This window comes from Ahaetulla prasina, chromosome 11 (assembly GCF_028640845.1).
Source record: "Ahaetulla prasina isolate Xishuangbanna chromosome 11, ASM2864084v1, whole genome shotgun sequence".
Taxonomy (NCBI): Eukaryota; Metazoa; Chordata; class Lepidosauria; order Squamata; family Colubridae; genus Ahaetulla; species Ahaetulla prasina.
Window position 1 is genome coordinate 24143013 of NC_080549.1, and position 27661 is coordinate 24170673.

The 27661-nt window shown below is 43.3% G+C and overlaps 1 protein-coding gene across 4 annotated transcripts in view; it reads left to right on the plus strand.

Moving 5' to 3' along the window:
• The window catches only part of LOC131205061 (vascular endothelial growth factor receptor kdr-like), a 210691-nt gene that overhangs the window by 39833 nt on the left and 143197 nt on the right, over nucleotides 1-27661 (plus strand). For all 4 annotated transcript variants that reach the window (XM_058196910.1, XM_058196911.1, XM_058196913.1 and 1 more), the window contains exon 2: nucleotides 21694-21790. In XM_058196910.1, coding sequence (XP_058052893.1) covers nucleotides 21694-21790 — 97 coding nt within the window. The remainder of the gene's footprint in view (nucleotides 1-21693; nucleotides 21791-27661) is intronic.

Consider the following 27661-nt stretch of genomic DNA (forward strand, 5'->3'; position numbering starts at 1 on the left):
GACTTCAGAGGATAATTAGAACTGCAGAAAAAGCAACCTGTTCCATTGAGGACCTGTATATTGCACGAGTCAAAAAGAGGGCTGTGAAAATATTTACAGATACCTCACATCCTGGACATAAACTGTTTCAATTCCTACCTTCAAAACGACGCTATAGAGCACTGCACACCAGAACTAGACACAAGAACAGTTTCTTTCCGAATGCCAACAAATAATTCCCCCACACTGTGAAACTAGTTACTAAGTCTGCATTACTATTAATCTTCTCATCGTTCCTATCACCCATCTCCTCCCACTTATGACTGTATGACTGTAACCTTGTTGCTGGTATCCTTAAGATTTATATTGACTGTTTCCCTATGACTATCATTAAGTGTTGTACCAGAGGTGAAATCCAGCAGGTTCTGAAGATTCTGGAGAACTGGTAGCGGAAATTTTGACCAGTTCGAAGAACCTGCAAATACCACCTCTGGCTGGCCCCAGAGTGGAGTGGGAAAGGATATTTTGCAATATCCTTCCCCCATGATTGGGGAGGGAATGGAGATTTTGCAGTATCATTCCCCTGCCACACCCACCAAGCCACGCCCACAGATCCGGTAGTAAAAAAAAATTCAATTTCACCACTGTGTTGTACCTTATGATTCTTGATGAACGTATCTTTTCTTGTATGTACTCCGAGAGCGTATGCACCAAGACAAATTCCTTGTGTGTCCAATCACACTGGGTCAATAAAGAATTCTATTCTATTCTGTTCTGTTCTGTTTTGTTCTGTTCTATTCTATTCTATTCTATTCTATTCTATTCTATTCTATTCTATTCTATACTGGGTCACAGCCCGGGGATTGGGGACCCCGGTCTAAGCCATCTAACCATTGAAGCGCAGCATTCAATCAAAATAATCAGATACTGGACCAGTATATGTCCTGAGCTTACAGGTAGTCCCTATATGATCTACAGTTTGACAGGAGACCCAGCAGTCTCACTATGCCCCATTTATGCAGGGAGTCTCTGCAGACACTGTGTGAGGTGCAAATACTATTGTCCACAGCTGATACGATAGTTCAAAGCCTGGCACCATTTTTGTGGAGTCATTTCTATACCTAGTTTAACTTCCTGTCAGCCCTGGAGGCCATCTTTTTGGATCTTCAGGGCTGCCACACTTAGTGCTGTGAGAAATTGGGAGGGAGGATTGCATGGAGTTGTAGAGGTATCTAGCCATAACAACATTTTTTTCTCTGGGAGTCAAGGACATTTGGCCTGCACCTGGAGTGGCGTGACTGGGAGGCATCTCCAGTTGGGACGGTGGATTGATTGGACCATGTGATGGGCATATGGGTGCAGGGGAAGGGACTTTGCCTTTCCTGTGGGTGGTGAAAACCTGGGGGCTTTCAGATTCGGGTTTTCCCAGATGTGCCAATATGACATCTCTAATAAAATGGAACTTTGAGGAACTTCTAGCCTTGGAGTCTTCTTTTGTTACGGGTGTTACTTGGAACCCTGACATCTCCTTCTGCAAACCTCAACTGCACTCAACTTTGATGCTTGTGATTTTTGGCACTGGGGGCAGATTCACATGACCAAAAAGAGGGATAGAAAATACTATATATTATGAGTGCTTTGCTAGTTTTCTTTAAACTAGGTTGTGCGACAATATAGAATTAGAAAAGTGGGATAAATTATGGGATAGGAATTATACATTTACAATGGCGGTAGCTTATAAAGAAAATGTGTACAAAATATTCTATAGATGGCATTTGGCATCAGCGAGATTAGCCAAAATGTTTTCAAATTTAGCACCCAAATGTTGGAGATGGAAATTAAGGAAAGAGAAGATTCAGACTATTATAGAGTGTGGAACAAATTGTACAAATGGCTAGGGAAAAAAAATCAAAATAAGAATTGGGAAATTTAAGTTAATATCGCTGAAATAAAGAACTGTATGCTACTAATTATTGTTAACATTATAGTATTGATTGTGTAAATAAATACAATGTAAATGTATGTATTTAGTAGAAGAATTGAACAAAAATAGAGAATATGCATGTCGATACAGCAGGCCGTAAAATAGCATATAATGCATTGTTATGTCTGTCATGTTTTTTACTCTGTTTTTGTCCTTGTTCTTTTTTTCCTGTTTTTAAAAGTAAAAAGCTTAATAAAAACTATTTATTAAACAAAAAATAAACTAGGTTGTGCGAGATGGTTTTAATTTACAAAGCAAATTATCGGTTGTCTTTGCTCTTAAAAACTAGAGGTCCACAAAACATTGAGGTTTGAGCTTGTGTGAAAGAGCCATTCAAACTTTTACCCAGCCCTTCTTGCAACCTTCCTCCTCCTAAGGAGCAGAGAACTGATCAGAGAAACATCCATGAAAGTTGGCCACACTTCCCCTCTGATCTCTGAAAGCTTTGGAGAAGCTCAGATTCAGATTCTGTTGGTATCAGAAGAGTGGACGTCTGTGAAAACTTTCCAAACTTTCCAAAATTATTGGGTTAGAATTAGGATTTGGCCAAATGTAAATTACAAACAATTTATAGCTTTGTCTAATAGTAAAAGGTCTCTCCAATAAATCATTATAACCTCCTAGCCACAGCAGTCTATCTTTGCCTGTAGTTTGGGAGCTAGAAAAGTCTTGCTGAGAGAACAACAGAAACGAAGTTCAAAATCACACATTAGAATGTACCTTCTCCTTTCCCCCATATCTAGCATCTAGATAAGTCATTTGAATTAAGGGTGAGTCCTGTGTGGGACAGAGAGAAGGATCTCCCAAACTTCAGGTAGACATTTTTGGGATCATTGTTACTCATTGAAGTTCTTCCAGAAGCTTTGATGTTCTCCTAGAAGAACAATAGTCCAGAGGAGAAAGAGCTGTTTTTCTTGGGCTTTCTGCCTTCTGCACAGGATAGGGAAAAAACGAAAAATGTTTGTAGGAGGAGGAGGGTCACTTTGATTTGATGGTAGCCAAAAATCAGAAGTCTAGTAGCACCTTTTCCAACTAAAAGATTTTATTAAAGGCAGTTTTAATAAAATTTGCAGAAGCTTTGGGGAAGTGCATGTCTCTTCATCAGAGAATTAGGAACTAAATAACCATTACATGAATTTTAAGAGACTCATGGAGTAAAAGAATATTAAGGAGGGGGTGTGGTGTCCCCTTTTCACACTTACACATTAAAAGGCAAAAATTGGCTGCAGCTTTTTGCTTATGCCTTTTCATAACATCTGTTACAGGGAGTCCTCAACTTCCAACCATTCGTTCAGCGACCGTTTGAAGTTGCAACAGCGCTGAAAAAAAGTGGCTTACAGCCAATTCTTGTGTTTACAACTGTGGCAGCATCTCCACAGTCAAGAGCTCAAAATTGGACCCTTGGCAACTGGCATGGATTTAAGACGGCTGCAACATCCTGGGCTCTGTGTGTGTGTGTGTGTGTGTGTGTGTGTGTGTGTGTGTGTGTGTGTGTGTGTGTGTGTGTGTGATGTGAGCACCATTTGCAACCTTCCCAGCCAGCTTCTGACAAGGAAAGTCAATGGGGGAAGCCAGATTCTCTTAACAGCCATAAGAATTTCAATGATTCACCTAACAACCATGACAAAAAGGTCATAAAAAGAAAATTCCTGTCCCAATTGTGTTGTAAGTGGAGGACTATCTGTAATCAGAGAAGGTGCTACCAAATTCGTGATGATGATGATGATGATGATGATGATTTTGGAATATGCATGTTTATGAGAGAGGGGGGCACAGACTGAGAGAATGTTAACAGGGAAGCTTTTGGAAATGAAAAAGAATATAGAATACAGTTGGAAGGTACCTTGGAGGTCTTCTAGTCCAACCCCCTGCTCAGACAGGAGACCCTCTACCGTTTCAGACAAGGGACTGCCAGTCTCTTCTTAAAAGCCTCCAGTGATGGAGCCCCCACAATTTCTGAAGGCAGCTTCTGTTCCACTGGTTATTTTATTATTTTTTTATTTTTTATTTTTCAGATTTATATACCGCCCTATCTCCCTAGGGACTCAGGGCGGTTCACAGGCAATTAAAAACAAACATATAAATACAATTTAAAATCAGACATAAAAAACTTATTCAATAGCCAGATTGATAAAAAACAATATAAATACTAAGAACCCCATTAAAACCAATAAATTTAAAAATTAACCCAGCCCCGCGCAAATAAATAGGTGTGTTTTGAGCTCGCGCCGAAAGGTTCGGAGGTCCGGAAGTTGACGAAGTCCTGGAGGGAGTTCGTTCCAGAGGGTGGGAGCCCCCACAGAGAAGGCCCTTCCCCTGGGTGTCGCCAGACGGCACTGCCTAGCCGACGGCACCCTGAGGAGTCCCTCTCTGTGAGAGCGGACGGGTCGGTGAGAGGTACTCGGTAGCAGCAGGCGGTCCCGTAAGTAACCCGGCCCTATGCCATGGAGCGCTTTAAAGATTGTCACCAAAACCTTGAAGCGCACCCGGAAGGCCACAGGTAGCCAGTGCAGTCTGCGCAGGATAGGTGTCACACGGGAGCCACGAGGGGCTCCCTCTATCACCCGCGCAGCCGCATTCTGGACTAACTGGAGCCTCCGGATGCCCCTCAAGGGGAGCCCCATGTAGAGAGCATTGCAGTAATCCAGACGAGACGTCACGAGTGCGTGAGTGACTGTGCAATTGTCCTCACTGTCAGGAAGTTTCCCTTTGGTTCTAAGTTGCTTCTCCTTGATTAGTTTCTATCCGTTGCTTCTTGTTCTGTCCTCTGGTGCTCTGGAAGATACGTTGACAACCTCATCTTTCTGGAAGCCCCTCAAATATTAGAACACTACTATCACGTCACCGCTAGTCCCGATAGCATTCAAAATATTTGAATAAATATTCAGAAAGACATCACCACACACATCAATCCAGGTCTATTAACAGTGATTTTTGCTGTCTTATTGACCTCTCAAACTGAAGCTAAAAATTCTAATGAAAAAATCTCCATTCCCTATTTAAAAACTACAGACAGAGATTCCCCACCTTTATCATTCAATGTGGGAATCACTGCTTTATTTTTCCATGCATCTGGTTTCTTGCTCGACTCAAGGCAAAATTGGAAAAACCAAAGGTTTCCACAAACAGGCCTTTCTTAATCCACATTGGCTTCCACAGTGCTGGATTTGAACTCTTATCATCCCCGGAATCCTTGGCTGGAGATGATGAAGTTTTGAACTCCAGCACATCTGGAGAGCCTGAGGTTGAGAAAGATGTTTGTTCTGAGTATTATTCACCACAGAAAACCTTTTTTTAATTTTTTCTGTAGCCATGGCTGTTCTTTGACCTGCCTAAAGCCATAACTCTGTTTAAGGTGAAAAATCCAATAGATTTTTAAAAAAGAAGAATTGGGAAATGAGTTACAAATCATTCTGTTGGCAGGTGGAACATCACTGTATGCTCCCCTGCCTATAAGCTCCCAGCTGGCCTCAAGATCAAGTTCCATAATTAACGTTTCTTCTGAAACCCATCAAGAACCTGCAGAAGCTTGACTGGATCAGAAGCAGAGATATTTATTTTATTTTATTTTATTTATTTATTTATTTTTGTCACAACATCATATAAAAAGGATTATATAGTATATAAACATATATATGAGTAAATATTAGGAGGTATAAGCATCAATATATATATATAGGAAGAAGAAAAGAAAAGAAAAACAATAGGACAGGAACGGTAGGCACGTTTGTGCGCTTATGCACGCCCCTTATGGTCCTCTTAGGAATGGGGTGAGGTCAATAGTAGAAAGTTTTTGGTTGAAGCTTTTAGGATTATGGGAAGAGACCACAGTGTCAGGTAAAGTATTCCAAGCACTGATGATTCTGTTACAGAAGTCATATTTTCTGCAATCTAGATTAAAGCGGTTAACATTACGTTTAAATCTGTTGGTTGCTCTTGTATTGTTACAATTAAAGCTGAAGTAGTCTTTAACCGGAAGGACATTACAGTAGATGATTCTGTGAGTTAAACTTAGGTCTTGTCGAAGGCAAGATGGCTCCTTTTGCCCACAACAGCACAAAGCAAATGGGGACACAAAAAAAGAGGCCAAATTTAATCCTCATGATGTGTTAGCAAACATGGTGCCTGAGGCTGGCGGCCCAGAACTGTTGACGTATGTTTTCCAGCATGATGATTCTGCATTCCATGTCAACTCCTGGTGAAAGTATAAGGTGCTTGCAAGATGACAACTTTCAAGTTCAAATGCCTTTGAATAACAGTATAAAAGAGTTGGAAGGGATCAACCCCCTACTCAAGCAGGAGACCCTATACAAATCCAGACAAGTGGCTGTCCAGTATTTTCTTTAAAAACTCCAGTATTGAAGCACCCACAACTTCTGAAGGCAAGCTGATCCATTGATTAATTGTTTTCACTGTTAGGAAGTTTCTCCTTAATTTCAGGTTGCTTCTCTCCTTGATTAGTTTCCATCCACTGTTTCTTGTCTTGCCTTCTGGTGCTTTGGAAAATATGTTGAGCCCCTCAAATATTGGAAGACTGCTACCCACCTAGTCCTTCTTTTCTCTAGATTGCCCATACCCAATTCCTGTAACCATTCTTCATATGTTTTAGTAATTTAAAAAAAAAATATTTTCTAACATTGAGGCTACCCTTGCAGTTATGGCATGAATAAGGATTTATTTTTCTGCAGAAGTTAGCACTATTGACCCACCTAGAACATAGAATAAAAGGGTCAGAAATGACCTTGGAGATCTTCTAGTCCAACCCCCTGCTCAAGTTAGGAGACCTTATACCATTCCAGACAAATGCCTGTCCAGTCTCTACTTCTTCATCACCTCCAGCGATGGAGCACCCACAACTTCTGAAGGCAAGCCATTCCACTGGTTAATTGTTCTCACTGTCAGAAATTTTCTCCTTAGTTCTAGGTTGGATCTTTCTTTTATGATATTCTACCCATTATTTCTTGTCGTGCTCTCAGGACCAGAATAGCTCTGGAGAATAGTGTGACCCTCTCTTCTCTGTAACAGCCCTTGAAGTATTTATTTTATTTATTTTATTTATTTTTATTTACATTTATATCCCGCCCTTCTCCGAAGACTCAGGGCGGCTTACAGTGTGTAAGGCAATAGTCTCATTCTATTTGTATATTGTATATTCTATTGTATATTGGAAGATAGCTATCAGGTCTCCCCCAAGCCTTCTTTTTTTAGATTAGCTATACCTACTTCCTTCAATTGTCCATCGTATGGTTTAATTTCCAGTCCCCTAATCATCTTTATTGCTCTTCTGGGCACTCTGTGTATCTTTCGCAGTTCTGCCTTGCACAGTTCTCTGCCTATCCATTTGGAAAGGAGTTTTGAAAGACTATCTGAGTCCAGTTCTATACAAGATCCAAGACACAGTTTTTTTTTAATATGACCATCGGTCTTACATGGTATAGCCCAGACCCCTTATACTAAAGGCAATGAGGTTTAAACACTGTAAACCAGGCAGTGCAGAATTAGAAACGGTTCCTTTTAGTCCTCCAAAGCCACGGGGGTCGTTTGGAGCCAAACAAAATTCTCACAGACAATTAAGTCTTGCAAACGCAGCGAAGAAAAGTCCAGGGTAATGGAAAACAAATGTTTTCTAAAAGCAGCAGAACTATTAAGTTTAGTGGTTTGGATGTCTTTGCTTTACCATTTTGTTTGGAATGGAACAGGTGGAAAAGAAGGGGGATGTAGACCTGTACTGGCAAGCGTATCTTTTCCTAATTGCAGAATGCAGATTAAGAGGCTCTAATATGTTTAGACATAAATATTTAAACATGGTGCTGCATATTTACAAGTGCCTGGCTGTCTCCAGCTTCAAATTTATAATGGATAACAAGATGTGCATAGCATTTTACAAAGGAGCAGAGGGCACACCAGATTCCAGTTGAGCGCAGAGAAAAATAACAGGCAATAGGGAAGATAGTCTAACAAAAACCAGCCCCATTCCTCCCCATTCCCCCCACCCTATAATTGTTGACCATCTAAATCAATGGTTTTCAACCCTGGCAACTTTAAGATAGCTGGACTTCAGCTCCCAGATTTCCCTAGCAAGTGTTGATGGAGTACGGTTTTCTCCTTGGTAGGATTAGGATATCAATACACCAGCACACAATAGATTTAAACTTAATGTGAACCACTCCAATCTTGATTGCAGAAAATATGACTTCAGAAACAGAGTTGTTAATTCCTGGAATGCACTACCTGATTCTGTGGTCTCTTCCCAAAATCCCCAAAATTTTAACGAAAGACTACCAACTATTGACCTCACCCCATTCCTGAGGGGTCTGTAAGGGGCGTGCATAAGAGCACCAGCGTGCCTACCATTCCTGTCCTAATGTTCCCCTTGATTGTATCCAATTTATATGGTTATTTCATGCTTATACTTATATATATACTGTTGTGTTTGACAAAATAAATAAATAAATATTGTTTCCTACTTGTTTGTCTGGTATTAATCCCTGCTTATCTGTGCATTGATGGGGATGTGTTGTGGCCTTTTTGTTTCCTTATTAGCTTTTTGTTGGTGTGTAGATGTGGTTTAGTTTTATGTGTCTACTAATGACTGATTTGTCTGAATGCCAAGCTTCCAAGAATTCTCTAGCCTTCTTGAATTTGCTTTACTTCACCAATGCTGGCAGGACAAGCTAAGACTCTAAACAGGGAGCAAACCCCACATTCCCTTTCACTGATGATGTTACCTAGTCAGTATCATCATCATTCTGTTCTGACCTAGGCTTCCTGAGACAGTAAAACGCACATGATTAGTCCCAAAAACCCTCTTTTTATTTCAACGGCTGTGAATTCTTGTTCATTCACAACCCGTAATGAGTCACAAAAAGTTGATAAAGAGTCCGACAGAAGTTTGACACAGTCCTTCGGGATAAGGCTGATAAGCACCCACCTTTATCTCCCTTGACACACTGCCAAAGATCTACTTGGCAATTAGCTTTGCAAGGCCACATGAAGCTCAGAGTCAAAATGGAGCATTAGAATTTAAACCGACCAGAATGAACAATGTTGCTTCCTGCAAAGGCTCACGTGCCTTTGCTCCTCCTTTATGTATTATGGGAGGGGCCAATCATCTCCTCCAGTTCCTCTGCCTCACTGATGTCCAACTCTGGAGGCTCCAGAGGCAGCACATAACTCCCAGATGGTCCTGGCCCCATCTCTGCCTCCGACAGAGCCCTTGTCCGAGCCTTCCCCAGACTCCAAGACTGGCCCCTGTTCCTCCCCAGCCTCCTCACTGTCCAACTCTGCTTCCAGCTCTGCAGACTGCCAGCGGACCACAACACATTCTAGCCATAGCAGGATGAAAGCCTTTTCTGCATGTTTCCAACCGATACGGTCTCGAACTTTCTTTTGCCAATTGGGCCCATAAAACTTGCTGATGTCATTGATCCATCCTCTTTTAGGTCTCTTTTGTGGATGCTTTTTATCAAGTTTTTTTTAATTTTGTCACAATAGTATACGCAAACATCGACATACAACAATAATGCATCATAAAAGAAAAACATATATATAAGTAAAAGTCTGCAATAACTATATTAATTTGATATAATGAAAGGGAACAATAGGACAGGAACGGTAGGCACTTTTGTGCTCTTATGCACGCCCCTTATAGTCCTCTTAGGAATGGGGTGAGGTCAATACTAGACAGTTTTTGGTTGAAGTTTTTGGGATTTTGAGTAGAGACTATAGAGTCAGGTAGTGAGTTCCAAGCGTTAACAACCTTGTTACAGAAGTCATATTTTCTGCAATCAAGTCTGAAGCGGTTGACATTAAGTTTGAATCTATTGTTTGCTCTTGTATTATTGCGATTGAAGCTGAAGTAGTCTTTAACAGGAAGGACATTGCAATAAATGATTCTGTGTGTTAAACACAGGTCACGTTAGAGTCGGCAGAGTTCTAAGTTATCAAGTTACAAGGTTGACTCAGTCTTCAATCCTTCCCAAGTCAGTAAAATGAGGACCCAGGTTGTTGAGGGCAATATGCTGAGTCTGTAAACCACTTAGACAGAGCTGTAAAGTGGTATATAAGTCTAAGTGCTGTTGCTATTACTATTACCTAGTATGGTAATGAAATGTCTGTAAGCAAATAAGTAAGTTCAGAGAGTTCCAAAGACTCCAAGATGCAGGTTGTATTATTTATACCTGTCCTAGCCATTCCAGGCGTCAGATACCACTAAACCCCAGTGGTCAATGTCCCAGGGCACTTTTTTTCCTCCTGTTGTCATTGATCACCAAGCTTGAATGTCCATCTTCTCAGGTCATTCATCATCAACAAGACTCAGCTGAGGTGCTTCCAGGCTGTTTCCATAGCACATGTTCCTGGGCTGCCTTCTCCACCAGATACTATTTGAAATCCAGCAATTTGGGAGGAGGAATAAACATCTGCCTTGCTTGTGTTGTGCTTGGCATCAAGTGGCTGTTTAAAGTTTCTGAGAAGCACATGTGTTGGAAATGTCTCCTGTAGACTTATGGCTTGGGTGGTTGACACTAAGAGGCTCTCAGAAGAGCTGTCTTGGTTTAATTATCATGTCAACGTGAATGTCTTCTCTTTTTTTACATGCTTGGATAAACTCTGGGGTTACAAGACAGAGCTCGATTTGCAAGGGGAAATTAACTTTGGTGAAGACAGCACCAAAGCAATTGTCGGGCTGCAGAAAATTTATAGTGGGATTTGTTCATGCGGACTGATCCTTTCTTCACACTGCTGGTACATCACAGAGACCCAGAGTGATGAATCTGTTGGCACAGACTTTCTGGGAAGCATGACCATGATGTTCTCACTAGCTAGGATTGGTCTGGAGGGGGCTGTGAAGCCAAAGTGCCTTTTGGATGACATACAGGAAGGGAGAAGATTATAGCTCACAGATTGAGGTCTCTGCAGGCACCAGCCCCTGGCTGACCTCGGATGGGCAAGCATGCTAAGCAAGTCAGGCTTGGTTAGTACTTGGATGCAGAACCACTTGGGTAGTGATGGGAGAGTCAGGAGGCCTGTACATCTCAGTCTCAGTGCTTAGGCCGGGCTGGGAAGTTGCAGCAATGACTCAGCCTGTAATGGGAGGTTGTGAGACAAATGCCATCCCTTTTATTCTTGGATTAGAGGGTTGATGGGGATCCTTGGTTGTAATGGTGCAGTGTTCATTTTGTCAACACTTCTAAGCCATCCTTAGCCATTGGTTGAGATTTGGGGTTATAGAAATTGAACAAACAAACAAACACTACTTGTTAGGACCAGAAACGCAGAACAACTTGGGGTCCCGTCCTTCCTTCCTTCCTTCCTTCCTTCCTTCCTTCCTTCCTTCCTTCCTTCCTTCCTACCTACCTACTTACCTACCTACCTACCTACCTACCTACATCTCTAGGCCATTTACTTTTGGGGACAAGCAAAAGGACTGGATAAGGAGTTCTGGTGGCATAGTGGTTAGAATGCAGTATGGGCTCAAGGTTGACTCAGAGCAACATTGTAAAACACTTACAGAGTGCTTAAAGCATTATGAAGTGGTATATAAGTCTATGTGCTATTGTTATTGCTACTGCTATTGCTATTCCAAGGCCAAATTTCCAGTTGGTGAACAATAATGCTATCAGAACACAACAGAGGAGATTCAAACTAAAGGTTGGATGGCTTCAATGTGTTGTATATCATCATCTGCTTTGTGAAGCACAGCAAGATCTGCTTTCTAGGATTGTGAAATGAGAATGGGCAAATCAGTTCACTTCATTACCCCCCCCCCCATTTTTTGAGTATTTATCCAGTATGGTTTTGTTCAACTTTTTGGCAGGGTGGGATGGGGAATAAGCAAAAAAAACACACACGCTAAAGTCTGGTTGCAATTTGGTTCAAGTTTCTCCAAGGACACACAGATCCTTGTTTACAACTGTACCCGATGGATATTCTTTTGGCCAACCAGTTCCACCTCTTACAAGTGATCTCATGTGTATTATTGTCATGATTATAATCATTTGTGAGGAAGCTTTCTAGACCTTTAATATCTGGTCCTGGAAGGGTCTGCTGAAGTTACCTCTCTAATGGCGTTCAGGAGTTGTGGTTATTACTTATTTATTTATTTAGCATATGATGAGAACATTAGAAATAAACATATATACACAATCCATGTAAATATAAACAAAGCTTCTATGGGGGTATGGCAGGGCCCAGGGCCTCCTAACTGGATGTCAAGTTCAGCTATTTAGGCGATTGCCTCTGGCATTACTTCATGCAGATCATCCAGGGGGACCCAGAGAACAGAGGTCGTGGGGCAATCTTGCACAATATGCTTAATAGTTTGCATATCAGCTCCACAATCGCAATAAAGGGAGTCTTTCCATCCCACTAAGACAGGGCACTTCTTCCGTCATCATTTGGTTGTTGTATTTTATGATTTATCATGATTGTATTTTATGATTATGATCATGATTTATCACATTGCTTGCATGTACATTGAGAGCTTATGTACCGGGGTCAAGTTCCATGTTTGTCCAATCACATTTGGCCAATAAAGAATTTTGTTCTATTCCATTCTGTTCTGTTCTATTTTCTATTCCATCCTATCCTCACTCTAGCCATTGTCTGTCTACTGCAGGATGAAGACTTCTTCTGCTTGGTTCCAACTATTATGGTTGTGAGCTTTCTTTTGCCAGTTGGGCCTGCAGTAGTTGCTGATGTCATAGATCCATCTTGTTTTAGGTCTCTTTCATGAATGCTTTTTATCAAGTGGGATCCATACTATGACTGCCTTGGTCAGTTCTTTTGCTATGTGACCATTTCCATTTCATTTCTTTTACTCTCTTGATGGATTGTATGCTTTTGTTTCTTCTCTAATCCATGTGTGGGTCTAACTTGTCTTGTGATGCTGAGCATGTTTCTTTCTATGGCTCTTTGCGCCACTCCTAGCCTTTGTATTGGTTGTGAGTTTACTTCTTCCAGTATCACCGAATCATGTTCAATTTCGTCCACACAGAGCAGGTCAGTTCAAAACGATGTTTTGCAATGCCAGGTCCGTGGTAAATAAAGCCCCCCTCATTTTTGATCTTATAAAAGAGGGGGGCGCGGACCTGATGGGTATCTCGGAGACCTGGTTGGGCACGGAAGGGGGGGTTCTCCTGGTAGAAATGTGCCCACTGGGTTTCCGTGCATTCCATCGGCCGAGGGCCCAGGGTAGGGGTGGGGGGTGGCAGTTATTATTAATGAGAGTTTAGAGCCGAGGGAGATCACTGTGCCACAGATAGCCGGATGTGAGTCCCACCTGTGACTCACATCCTCACAACCTCACATGTGAGGGGCCGGTTTAGCTCAGGCTGGTAAAGCCTGTTATTAAGAACACAGAGCCTGCAATTATTGCAGGTTCAAGCCCGGCCCAAGGTTGACTCAGCCTTCCATCCTTTATAAGGTAGGTAAAATGAGGTCCCAGATTGTTGGGGGGCAATAAGTTGACTTTGTGAAAATATACAAATAGAATGAGACTATTGCCTTATACACTGTAAGCCGCCCTGAGTCTTTGGAGAAGGGCGGGGTATAAATGTAAACAACAACAAAAAAAACCTTGTGAAGTGGGACCTGGGGAAGCAGGTGGGTTTGCTGATCATGTACCTGGCTCCTTGCTGTGTGACAGAAACCTTGCCCGAGCTGCTGGATGTGATCGCTGGGACGGCGGTTGAGACCCCCAGACTTATGGTCATGGGGGATTTCAACCTGCCGTCGGTTGGAGTGGCATCCGTGTTAGCTCGGGAGTTCATGGCTTCCATGACAGCCTTGGACCTGACCCAGTTAGTGAATGGTCCCACTCACATCGGTGGAAACACTCTGGACTTGATTTTTGTCTCTGGACAGTGGTTGAATGATCTGGAGTTAGGGGATTTAGTTATTAAACCCCTGTCATGGTCAGACCATTCGCTCCTTCAGCTCGACTTTCGAACCGCGAACCCTCACCGCAGGGAGACGGAGCCAACTCGCTGGTTCCGTCCCAGGCGCCTGATGGACCCAGAGAGGTTCCAAATGAAGCTTGGGCCATTCCCTGAGGATTCAGCCCACGGCTCGACTGGAGATCTAGTCGCCGCCTGGGATAGGGCGGCTGCTGGGGCTCTAGATCACGTCGTGCCTCTGCGGCCTCTGACCCGGTGCCAATCTCGACTAGCCCCTTGGTACTCCGAGGAGCTGAGAGAGATGAAGCACTGGAGAAGATGCCTAGAGAGTAACTGGAGGACCAGCCGTTCTGAAGCTGACCGGACACTAGTAAGGTCTCAAAATCAGACCTATCTGGTGGCGATTAGAGTGGCAAAAATGTTTTTCCACTCTCATTGCATCAGCAGATAACCGCCCAGCCGCCCTGTTTAGGGTGACCCACTCGCTCCTTCATCAGGGAGCAGTGGAGGACCCCTTACATGGGCATTCTGAGGAGTTTGGACAATATCTGCACGATAAATCGCTCAGATTCGGAAAGGTCTGGACTTAGATTGGGTAGAGCCGGGTGGGGTGGAAGAGGCAGGTCTTGGGGTTGCTATCTGGGAGGAGTTTGATACTGTGGCTCCTGAGGGGAGACTGAATGCAACCACATGTTTATTGGACCCGTGTCCCTCCTGGCTGGTACTGGCCATCCGGGAGGTTACACGAGGCTGGCTCCAGGGAATTGTCAATGCTTCCTTGGTGGAGGGTGTCTTCCCTACCGCCTTGAAAGAGGCAGTGGTGAGGCCCCTTCTCAAGAAGCCGTCCCTGGATCCAGCTGTTTTAGCAAATTATCGTCCTGTCTCCAACCTTCGTTTTGTGGCGAAGGTTGTTGAGAGTGTGGTTGCATGATAGTTCCCCCGCTACCTGGATGAAACTGTCTATCTGGACCCATTCCAGTCCGGCTTCCGGCCCGGTTACAGCACAGAAACGGCCTTGGTCGCGTTGGTAGATGATCTCTGGAGGGCTCAGGACAGAGGTTGCTCCTCTATCCTGGTCCTATTAGATCTTTCAGCGGCTTTTGATACCATCGACCATGGTATCCTGCGGCGGCGGCTCGGGGGACTTGGAGTGGAGGGGCACCGTTTATCGGTGGTTCTTCTCCTACCTCTCTGACCAGTCACAGATGGTGTTGGCAGGAGGGCAGAGATCGTCCACAAGATGCCTCCTGTGTGGGGTGCCACAAGGATCGATCCTCTCGCCTCTCCTGTTCAACATCTATATGAAGCTGCTGGGTGAGATCATCTGTGGTTTTGGGGTGAGTTGTCATCTGTACGCTGATGATACTCAGCTGTACATCTCCACCCCTAACCACCCCAACGAGGCTGTCGAAGTGATGTCCCGGTGTCTGGAAGCCGTACGGGTCTGGATGGGGAGAAACAGGCTCCAGCTCAATCCCTCCAAGACCGAGTGGCTGTGGATGCTGGCAGCCCGGTACAGCCAGCTGATTCCATCCCTGACTGTTGGGGGTGAGTCGTTGGCCCCCACGGAGAGGGTCCGCAATCTAGGCGTCCTCCTAGATGCATGGCTGTCTTTAGAAGAACATATGACGGCCGTCGCCAGGGGAGCTTTTTATCAGGTTCGCCTGATACGCCAGTTGCATCCCTTTCTAGACCAGGTTTCCCTCTGCACGGTCACTTATGCCCTTGTTACATCCCACCTGGACTACTGCAATGCTCTCTACATGGGGCTCCCCCTAAAGGGTACCCGGAAGCTCCAACTGGTCCAGAATGTGGCTGCGCGGGTGATAGAGGGAGCACCTCGTGGCTCCCATGTGATACCTCTCCTGCACAGTCTGCACTGGCTCCCGGTGGTCTTCTGGGTCCAATTCAAGGTGTTGGTCACCACCTTTAAAGCGCTCCATGGCATCGGACCGGGTTACTTACGGGACCGCCTACTACCACCAGTAGCCTCCCATCGACCTGTGCGCTCCCACAGGGAGGGCCTCCTCTGGGTGCCGTCGGCCAAACAATGTCGGCTGGCGACCCCCAGGGGGAGGGCCTTCTCTGTGGGGGCTCCTGCCCTCTGGAATGAGCTGCCTCCAGGGCTTTGTCAACTCCCCGACCTCCGGACCTTTCGCCGCGAACTGAAGATGCTTTTGTTCCATCGCGCAGGGTTAGCTTAAATTTTAGTTTTAAATGGGGTTTTTAAATGAGGTTTTTAATTTTATTTCAACTTTTAGGCCACCTATTGAATCAGTTTTTTATATTATTTTTTAACTTGTATTATATGCATTTGGGGGGGGAACGCGGTGGCTCAGGGGCTAGGAGGTTGAGCTTGTTGATCGAAAGGTCAGCAGCTCAGCGGTTCAAATCCCTGGTGCTGCCGTGTAATGGGGTGAGCTCCCGTTACTTGTCTCAGCTTCTGCCAACCTAGCAGTTTCGAAAGCACATAAAAATGCAAGTAGAAAAAATAGGGACCACCTTTGGTGGGAAGGGAACAGCGTTCTGTGCGCCTTTGGCTTTGAGTCATGCCGGCCACATGACCATGGAGACGTCTTCGGACAGCGCTGGCTCTTCGGCTTTGAAACGGAGATGAGCACCGCCCCCTAGAATCGGCAACGACTAGCACGTATGTGCGAGGGGAACCTTTACCTTTACCTTTATATGCATTTTTATTGGCTGTGAACCGCCCTGAGTCCTTCGGGAGAAGGGCGGTATACAAATTGAATAAATAATAAATAAATAAATAAATAAATAAATAAATAAATAAATAAATAAATAAATACTAAGTGATTTGATAAAGGGATCAGTAATGGCCAGGCCACAGAAAGGGACCCTGGACCCTTCCTGTCTCTAGACATTCTCAAGGTTAACCTGGATAGATGTGAAGTGAATGGCTGTTTTCCAAGCTGGCCTATGGGATTGCAACCTTGTGATGGACTCTGAGTTGTAGGGAAGATGACAAACCTGACCATAATAAGTATCTTCTCATGGATTGCTTTTTTCCCCAGGTGCCTCTTGCCCCAAATGTTGCTGCAAACTCAAATTCAATCTGTTTGATTTCAAACTGTTCCCAGCTGACCAATTGTGGTTACCTGTTTGGGTTTCATCCTTGTTTTTCTTTATGTGATTCTTTGTTCTTGTCATTTGTGATGTTAGGATTTCTTTGGTGCTATACAAGTAGTCCTTGACTTTTGACCACAACTGAGAATGGAATTTCCATCGTAAGTCAGTGCGGTCACCAATCACTGCACTCGTTGTTAAATGCAAATTGGTTGCCACGCGCCTGAATTGAAATCACATGCAATCACAATGGTCATAATTTTGAGGGTGGATCATAAATAACTTTTTCTGAGCTTGTCATAACTATGAACCATAACCTTCATTTAATGACCATTCAAAGTTACAACGTCATTGAAAAAATGACATTGTAACGACTGTTACGGCATCCGCATGGATTGATCGCGTGATCAAAATTCAGACATTTGTCAACTGACTCATATTTATGACGGTTCCAGTGTCCTGGGGTCATGTGATCCACTTTGGCGACTTTCTGACAAGCAAAGTCAATGGGAAGCCAAATTCATTTAACAACTATGTTACTAACTTAATAACTGCAGTGATTCATTTAACAACTGTGGCAAAAAAAGGTCATAAAATAGGGCAAAACTCACTTAACAAATGTCTCACTTAGGAAGACAAATTTTGGGGTCAACTGTGGTTGTGAGTCAAGGATCACCTGTATGCTGTTCCATCTTTAGAATTGGGGGCGATTATCATGACTCTAAACATTTTTTTTTTTTAAATTAGAAAAGTCAGGGAGCTATAAATTCTGCCTAGAAACGAGCTTTCAATTGGTGGACTGGTTTGAAAAACATGAAAATAGGTCAGTTTGCCTTCACTTGAGAGGCAGAGATGCGTTCGCCAGTTTTAATTGCCAATGAAGATACGGAAAACAAATTCTGTAGATAGGAAAAAAGAGGAAATTTTTGGTTTTTGTTTTCTGCTTTAAAAAGAGGGGGAGAAATGGGAAGAAGGATGGGAGTCAGATGAAGAAAACCCACTGTGGGTCAACTCTCTGAAGTCCAGCATGGAGTTTTACAACTGAAAAACAATAACAGGAGAACAGAGTTGGAAGGAGCATTGGAGATCTTCTAGTCCAGCCCCCTGCTCAAGTAGGAGACCCTATACCAGTGATAGCTAACCTTTTTGCCGTTGTGTGCCAAAAGCGGGGAGTGCGCAGGGGGGTTACGTGCATGCGTGCCCATACCCATAATTCAATGCCACTCCACATGCGCGCACCACCCCCCATGCTCCCCATGCTCCACAGGCTTTCTTGGAGCCTGGAGAGGGCGAAAACGGCCTTCCCCATCCCCCAGAGGCCCTCCGGAGGCCAGAAACAGACCATTTCCCGACTTCTGGTGCGCCCGGAAGGCCCGAAAATCAGCTGGCCGGTGCGCACATGCACGCTGGAGCTTAGCTAGAGCAATGCTCACATGCCCACAGATACGGCTCCACATGCCACCTGTGGCACACGTGCCACAGGTTCGCCATCATGGCCCTATATCTTTGCAGACAAATGGCTGCCCAGTCTCTTCTTGAAAGTCTCTAATGTTTAAGCATTAGAGGAAAGTTGTTCCCCTGTTCTCACTGTCTGGAAATTTTTAGTTCTAGGTGGCTTCTCTCCTTGATTAGTTTCTATTCATTGATTCTTGTCTTGCCTTCAGATACTTTGGAGAATAGATTGAAACCCACCCACCCCAGCTTCTTTGTGGCAACCCCTTAGATATTGGAAAACTGATATCCTGTCACCCCCTAGTCCTTCTTTTCACTAGTCTAGACAAACCCAGTTCCTGGAACCGTTCTTCATATGTTTTAGCCTCCAGACCCCCAATCATCTTTGTTGCTCTTCTCTGCACTCTTTCCAGAGTCTCTAGATCTTTTTTATAATATAGTGAGCAAAACTGGATGCAGTATTCCAAGGCTGGTCCTATTAAGGCTTTATAAAGCGGTACTAATGCTTTACACTCCTTCCTCCCTCTTGCTGGAGAAAAACCTAGCCATGCTCACCTCCTTTTTCAGTTCTCTGCTGAAGTCTTTTAAAAACATTTCTGATCACATGGCAAAGGCGTGTGTTTGCAGGGACACATCGAAATTCTGCTGGGGTGTTTTCCTGCATTCCCACAGAATTATGACTTGGATTTGTACAGCTGAGTCTTTATTACTGGTCCTAATTATTCTGGCTGAGATAGAACACGTAAAATAATTTTTACAGTCCCCATAATGGCCCTTTCAAAGCCATCGGGGGAAACACAGCGTATTTCTGATCCATCCTGGCCTCATTTAAATAGGGCCGTTAGGTTTGTTAGGACCGCAAAGAGGGGGCCGTGGGGGGCGTGTAATAATTTCAGCAAAAGCAAATATTTTGAAAGCGGAGCTCCCATCCCCATCGCTGGTGACTCTGCAGAGCAAATCTAATTGGAGAAGGACAAGCCACAGAAGAGGGGCATTCCCATTTCAGCAGTGCATGAAACAGGATATGTTTTTATAGACTGAATGTAAATAAGTTTCATTGGAAATAAATTGAGGATCTCAGATAAGGTGGAGAAAGTTTGCTGGCTTGTACCTAGAAGGGAATCTAGCTGGGAGGAGGGTTCAGAGATGATGGCTGGACACAAACCTAGATATTACATTTATCCATGGGGCAACCAGCGAGGGCAACCTGGGCAATCAACACCGTCCAATCTTTTACATACCAGCAACGCCTGTTTAGGAGGCACCGAGAGAAGAGAATGTTTGCCGGCCAGGGCTGAACTGTGGAGTCTTTTTGTGCACTCTTATCTTTTCTTGCAGATGTTTCATGACCCAACTAGGGAATATTATCAGTGTTAGAAGGCAGTAGGGTTTGGGGGAGGAGGAGGAGGAGGAGGAGAACTGCGGGGTTCTTGGTGGAAACCATAGACAAGATTCTTCCACCCTACTTCTTTTTCTTCTGAATGATTATTTTAATGGCAAAAGAAATATGGATTTATATCTCAACTGACATAGGAGCTTTACTGTATTTTTGAATTCGTTTCACTTTCACATGTTCATTAAAAAAAAACCTGTCCAGATTATATATTTGGATAGCAGTTTAATGCCAGCCTAAATTTGCACTTTCTTCAGGGCTATCTGATAGGCATTCAGCCAGTCAATATTTCACACCTGTCAGGACATCCTGACATTATTGGCAACCAATACAAATCAGAGCATTTGCATCTGATGAAGTCATGGTGCACATGGCTGGGAATGCATTGCAAAGTATTTGAGATGATTTACAACTGGCTTCTTAACCCACTAGTTCCGTTTCAATATCTGTATTGCTTCAAGTGTGGTCATCTTTATGGAGATGTGGGGTTCATCCCTAGGCAACCCAAATCCCCCGAGTGCTTATCTGGTTGTTCTCAAAAAAGTGTGGTTAGTCTGGTGAGATTCTTGTGAATGGGCGAGTAGCAATAAAGATACTTCTCTAATCAATTCACAGTATCATTCTGATGCCTTGTACCGGACAATTGTGATTCCTTGAATAAGCTAATGTGGTTGCATTTTCACATAATGCCGAACCGTTCATTTTAGTTTTATAAACATAAAGAACCACAGAAATGAGTTTGGAGGAGAATGTAACAGTTAGCAAAACATGAATTAGGACATTTACAAACTCTCCCTCTTTCCCCCTCTCTCTTTCTCTCCCTCCCTTTCTCTCTTTCCCCACTCTCTCTCCTCTCTCTCTTCCTCTCTCCCTTCCCCCCTCCCTCCCTCCCTCCCTCCCTCCATGCCTTCTGCACAAGATTGCTTGTGACATTATAGGAGAAGGTAGCATTACATATGTCAGCATGAACTTCTGAAGGAAACAATGGGATAGAAGTTGAACACAAAAATAAATAGGAAGTAATTCATGGTAGTTTTCAGATTTATTTGGCAGGACAATTCTCCACCTGAAAGCAACGGATGAGAACAGTTTATAGTGTTCATAATTGTGTTGTAAATGTTGTACCTTGATGAACGTATCTTTTCTTTTATGTACACCGAGAGCATATGCACCAAGACAAATTCCTTGTGTGTCCAATCACACTTGGCCAATAAAAAATTCTATTCTATTCTATTCTATTCTATTACTGTACCCTGTCAATGACATTTGTCTCTGCATATTTAATTGTCAGGTTTTCCCATTCTGTATTGCTCTTTCTGCAATTCTTTAGTTTTTAAATCTCAGCCCTCTTGAATGTTCTATAAATAGAAAGCTAGGATCAAAATTGACTGACAAAGAATAGGTTATTTTATTTCTTTTGTTGCTAATTTTGATTTTTAAAAAATGGTTATATACCTAGTATTTTTATCTGGAGATGTGAAATGACGTTTACTACATCTGATGGATGATTGTCTAACATGTATCTGTAGTTACTAACCAATAGGAATATCACCGACTGCAAATTTACATAACTAAAGGGAAAATTCATATTCCAATGCTAAGATTGGACATTTTAAAACAGGGTAGTGTGTGAATAGGTTATTCTTTTGATTTCATTCTTTCAGATGTGTATCTTGGAGAAACGCACTGTAAATTAGGATGGAATGACTGTTAAAGGTTATTTCTGTTTTCATAAACAAGCAATAAAGTAGAATAACTTTCTATTTTATAATTCTTGAAGAAAACCACTATGCAATTACTGTTATTTAGCATGAAAAATAAGGAACAAAAATAGTTGAAATTGAACTGCTCTCATCTAATCCCTCTCTCCTTTCTTTCCCTCTCCCTCCCTCCATCTGGCTCAGCTCTGGCGAAGCAAGAAAGGCTTATGAAACCTGAATTGAACATCAATCGTGACTATATTATAGTGGAAGCTGGAGATTCATTCAGCATTACTTGCAGGTAAATACCTGGCATTCTTGGCATTCCAAACTAAGTGGAAATTTAGATTTCTAGGAGATGTTGTCCTGAAATATTACAGGAATTAGGTATGGTTAGTCTTGAGAAAAGAAGGACTAGGGATGACATGATAGCAGTATTCCAGTATTTCAGGCACTGCCACAAATAAGGCGAGATCAACCTATTTTCCAAAGCACCAAAAGGCAAGACAAGAAACAATGGCTGGAAATTAATCAAGGAGAGAAGCAACCTGGAAGTAAGGAGAAATTTCCTGACAGTGAGATCAATTAACCAGTGGACTAACTTGCCTTCAGAAGTTGTGGGTGCTCCATCATTGGAACCTGGAAACACAGGAAAAGATTGGACAACCACTTTTCTGAAATGGGATAGCATCTCCTGTTTGAGCAGGGGGTTGCAGTAGAAAATCTGCAAGGTCCCTTCCAACTCCTATTATTCTCTTATTCTGAAATACCTTCTAGGATCTGAGACATAAGCCTAAAAATCACAACTTGAGCAGAGGGAAAAATAAATGTAGTTCCAGACCGACCTTCAAAAAAATAGTCCATAAAGAATGTCTATGCAGGATGGAAGATTTGCAAAAAGTGCTGAAACAGACTTTGGGATAAGATAGATACACGATAGATAACCACTTCGGTGTGGTGGTGAAGGTGTCATGCTAGAAACTGGAAACAGTGAGTTTTAGTCAAAAGCTGGCAGGGTGATCCTGGGCCAGTCATTTTCTCTCAGCCTGTTGTGTCTCGTCCAATCTCACCTCAGCCGGGGTCTTCTTATCTGCTTCCGAACACGGAGGAATGTTCTAGTATGCCTCCCGGCCCCAGCCCTGGCTCCATGCCCAGACAGGCTGAAGAGGAAGAAATACCTCCAGCCCCCAGCTCTGGCTCCATGCCCAGGCAAACGGAGCAACTAGACCCCTCCCCCTCCTCCACAGCATGTGAGCCTGAGGGAGGTCTATTACCAACAGCTGCCGACTGGAGTGACCCTCGCGTCAGAAGACTTGATAGGTGGAGGCAACAGAAGGAAGGGAGGGGCAGGCCTGGATAAGTGCTGAGTCATGGAGCCACACCCCATGGCCTATATAAAGGATCTGCTTTCTGGCATTCTCTGAGTCAGGCAAAGTCTAAACATATCTTGCTGAAGTCACTTTCTGGTCTCCTGCCTGCCCTGAGGACTTTGCTAGGACTTTGGCAGAGCTGCAGAGGCACACCTGATTTGGATTTCCCTGACCCGGCCATCAGCGGAGGAGTGGGACACGACACAGCCCTGGGAAGAAGGCAATGGCAAACCACTATTGAAAATCTGCCAAGAAAACTGCAGGAACTAGTCCAGGTGACTTACATGAGGTCTTCATATTTATAATAGTCTCAGCACCCTCATAGCCACAGGATCAAAATTTGGTGACTTGGCAACTGTCATGTATTTATAACATGATTACCATCTGCATCCTTCCTGGGTGGCTTCTTGTCAGTAAAATCAATGAAGGAAGCCAGAGTCACTTAGCAACTGCATAATTCATTCAACAGTTGCAGTGATCCACTTAACAACTGCAGGGGGCGGGGAAAGAGGTTGTAAAATCAGATGTGATTCACTTAACAGCCATCCTGCTTATCAAGAACATTCTAGTCCCATTTGTTGCCATAAGTCAAGAACTACCTGCATTTCTTTTCCTGCAGTGCCTTTCAGTATTTTATAGCAATATTGCAGCAACTTCAAACAAGCCGACTTGTTGCAATACAATGGACAGTAATCATGATTTCTCTCTAAAGTTAATAGTGCAGGGGCGTCCATGGTAGGGACAGTCAAAAAAGCCAGGATGGCGGTCAGGGTCCTACAATTAAAGCCCGGCAATACATGTACAAACTGGGCAGGGCTACAATTCGCCACAGCCAACTCGCCATGGCCAACTTAACATAACATAACATAACAACAGAGTTGGAAGGGACCTTGGAGGCCTTCTAGTCCAACCCCCTGCCCAGGCAGGAAACCCTACACCATCTCAGTCAGATGGTTATCCAACATTTTCTTAAAAATTTCCAGTGTTGGAGCATTCAACACTGGAAATTTGTTGCCCCACAACACAACACAACCCACAACACAACACAACAACTCACTGTGGGACAAGAGCTACACTAATATTGAAGAAATGATGGAATAGCGTCATTTAAAAAAGGATGCCAAAGGAGGAACAAAAGGAAATGTGAATGACAAAAGTTAAAATAATGTATTAATTATTTTAAATAATTAAAATGAATTGTTGAATTGTCCTGTGGCCAATTGTCCCACAGCGAGTTGGCCGTGGCAAGTTGTCCCATTCTGTTTTGCATGGTGATAGCCACCATCCTGGCTTTTATGACCCACACACCCCAACACTATACAATGGCATTGTTATTGCTCTGCTTATCTTTCCCAACAGCCCACTGCATTTCAGAAAAGAAAGACAGCACTCGCACACTTTAATCCCCCAGAACCTTTGAACAAGTTAATTTATCTCCCGAAGCAGCTTCAGAAGTTGCTGACCTGTGACAACCTTGCTGAAAGAAGACAAGATTGCAGGATTTAGTGGCAGCAAAATGGGTAGTTTACAGGATCTTCTTCAACATGAAAGAACATGATAGTGGGTAATACAGTTATGCAACTGGATGCCAAATAAATCCATTTTGCAATCAACGTGAGTCATAAGTGTTTCGTGAACTCTTTATGTTGAAAATTCAGTGAAAGAGCAGCAGCAGGTAGTATCCAGCCCCATCTTGGCCAATTGCTGAGAAGGAAAGAGAGAGGGGGAGGGGGAGGAGAAGGAGGAGAATTTGTCACGGTCAGGACCAAGATAGAAAAAGTCTTCCTCTCAAGGATGGCATCTATTCTGAAATTTAAAGTATGAATTGTCCTTTTGCACTTGTTTAGTCAGAACTAACACTATTGGAAAACTTGTGATAAGAATTACAAAGTCAGAGGAGAATAGCCAGGAGAGACTAAAAATGGCTCCTAGCTGGTTAGCAGAATTGTTACTAATACTGATGTCCCTTAATGGACCACAGAAGAGAGATAGGAGGAATGGAAGATCTAAAATATTCTCTAGGGCAGGGGTCTCTAACTTTGGTCCCTTTGAGACTTGTGGACTTCAATTCCCAGAGTTCCTCAGACAGCCTTGCTTTAAAGCATGCAGGTATGCAAGTAGGGTACCTATGGTTCATTCCTGAAAGCAGTCATGTCTTTTCCAGGGACCAAATGACAGGAACAGAGGACAGGCAGATGAGCCAGGGAAAGATTCTAGAATCATACAAAGGGGTAGCATTTAAATATTGGCCAAAACAAAGCAAAGGAACTGCTCTAAAGACAGGTACAATATTGATACTCTGAATTACTTTCTCCTAATGTTTTCCAAAAGGTTGTACAGCCTGCCTCCTTGCCTTATAAACTCTTATCTTTGTTTGATTCCTGGGGACTCCAGGAAGAAGGGGTAATACTGAAACAATTGTCTGCACCAGGCAGTTTTATATTTATTTATTTATTTATTTTGTCACAACATCATATAAAAAGATTATATAGTATATAAACATATATATGAGTAAATATTAGGAGGTATAAGCATATATGTGTGTGTGTGTGTGTGTGTGTGTGTGTGTGTGTGTGTGTGTAGGTCTTTGGTTATTCGGGTTTTCTCCCGCGTAAAATTGGAAGTGTCTTGGCGACGTTTCGACGAAGTCTCATTCGTCATCTTCAGGCTTCAGCTTCGTGCTTCTGGGAGCAATGTGTGATTGCAGCTGTTTCTTCCTTTTTAACTGCTAGTGGGGGTTTGAACTGATTGGGTGGGAGCTTGGCTGTGCTCTGATTGGATGGGGTTTTTTTGTGCTCTGATTGGCTGGAGGTGTGTCCTGTTTGGGTGGGGGCTTGGTTGTGCTCAGTTTAGTCTGAGTTGCAGGGGGATTTGAGCTGGTGAGCTGCACTGCTGCTGTTTGGCTTCGTGTTCATGGTCGTGCTACATCTTCATAGTGGGTGTCAGTCTGCTGCATGTATGGATTGGAGGGGTTTGAAATGGCTGATGTTGCAGCTGCGGTCTGGCTTCTGGTCCTTGGTCGTGCTTCCTGATCAGTGTGGGTTTGGGTCTGCTTTCTGGGTGGATGTGTGGTGGTGACATCCTGTGTGGACCTCGTGAGTGTGGGTCTGGTGTCATTCCTCGTGTTAAGGCAACATCAGCCAAACAGCAGCAGTGCAGCTCACCAGCTCAAATCCCCCTGCAACTCAGACTAAACTGAGCACAACCAAGCCCCCACCCAAACAGGACACACCCCCAGCCAATCAGAGCACAAAAAAACCCCATCCAATCAGAGCACAGCCAAGCTCCCACCCAATCAGTTCAAACCCCCACTAGCAGTTAAAAAGGAAGAAACAGCTGCAATCACACATTGCTCCCAGAAGCACGAAGCTGAAGCCTGAAGATGACGAATGAGACTTCGTCGAAACGTCGCCAAGACACTTCCAATTTTACGCGGGAGAAAACCCGAACAACCAAAGACCTATATACAAACACCCGTGAAAACCTCAGAAAACAAATATATATATATATATATATATAAACTTATATATATATATATATATATATAATACCTTTACTTTATATATATATATATATATATATATATTTGTTTTCTGAGGTTTCATGGTGTTTGTATGTAGATCTTTGGTTATTCGGGTTTTCTCCAGCGTAAAATTGGAAGTGTCTTGGCGACGTTCGACGAAGTCTCATTCGTCATCTTCAGGCTTCAGCTTCGTGCTTTTGCTCCCAGCAAACGAAGCTGAAGCCTGAAGATGACGAATGAGACTTCGTCGAAACGTCGCCAAGACACTTCCAATTTTACGCGGGAGAAAACCCGAATAACCAAAGATCTACATATATATATATATGGGAGCATATATATATATATATATATATGGGAGCATATGCTCTGTTGTGGCCAATAAACCTCCACTGGACATAGAAAACACATCACTATGCAGTAAAGCAGGAATGTCCAACCTTGGCAACTTTAAAACCTGTGGACCCAGCTTGGGGAATTCTGGGAGTTGAAGTCCACAGGGAGTTGAAGTCCACAGGTCTTAAAGTTGCCAAGGTTGGACACCCCTGCTGTGAAGCATGGTCAAACTCAAACTGGTTTCACAAACTTTACTCCACTGCTTAATCAGATTTTCTTTAATGTGGAATTTCAACATATACCACTCTTGATTTTTTATTCTTATTAGATTTCACATCCCAACTTTATTATGTACAATTCAAAGTAGCCTACACAATTCTCCCTGATGTAGAACATAGAGTTGGCAGGGATTTTGATGGTCTTCTAGACCAACCCCCTGCTCAAGCAGGAGACCCTATACCATTCCAGACAAATGGCTGTTCAATCTCTTCTTAAAAGCATCTAGTGATGGAGCACCCACAACTTCTGAAGGCAAGCCATTCTACTGGTTGATTGTTCTAACTGTTAGAAAATTTCTCCTTAGTACTAGGTTGCTTCACTCCTTGATCACTTTCCATCCATTGCTTCTTCTCCTGCTTCTTTGGAAAATAGGTTAACCCCCTCTTCTTTGTGGCAATTTCTCAAATTTTGGAAGACTGCTATCATATCACCTCTAATCCTTCTTTTCACTAGACTAGACTTACCCAATTCCTGCAATGGTTCTTCATATGTCTTAGTCTCCAGCCCCCTGTTCATCTTTGTTGCTTTTTTCTGCACTCTTTCTGTGTATACCACCTCTTCCTTTTTGTCTACCACATCAACCCTGTGAGGTAAGTTGGGCTGAGAGAGAGGGGAGGGCTGGCCCAAGGTCACTCGGCCAATTTCTGCACATAAGGGAGGTCTACAA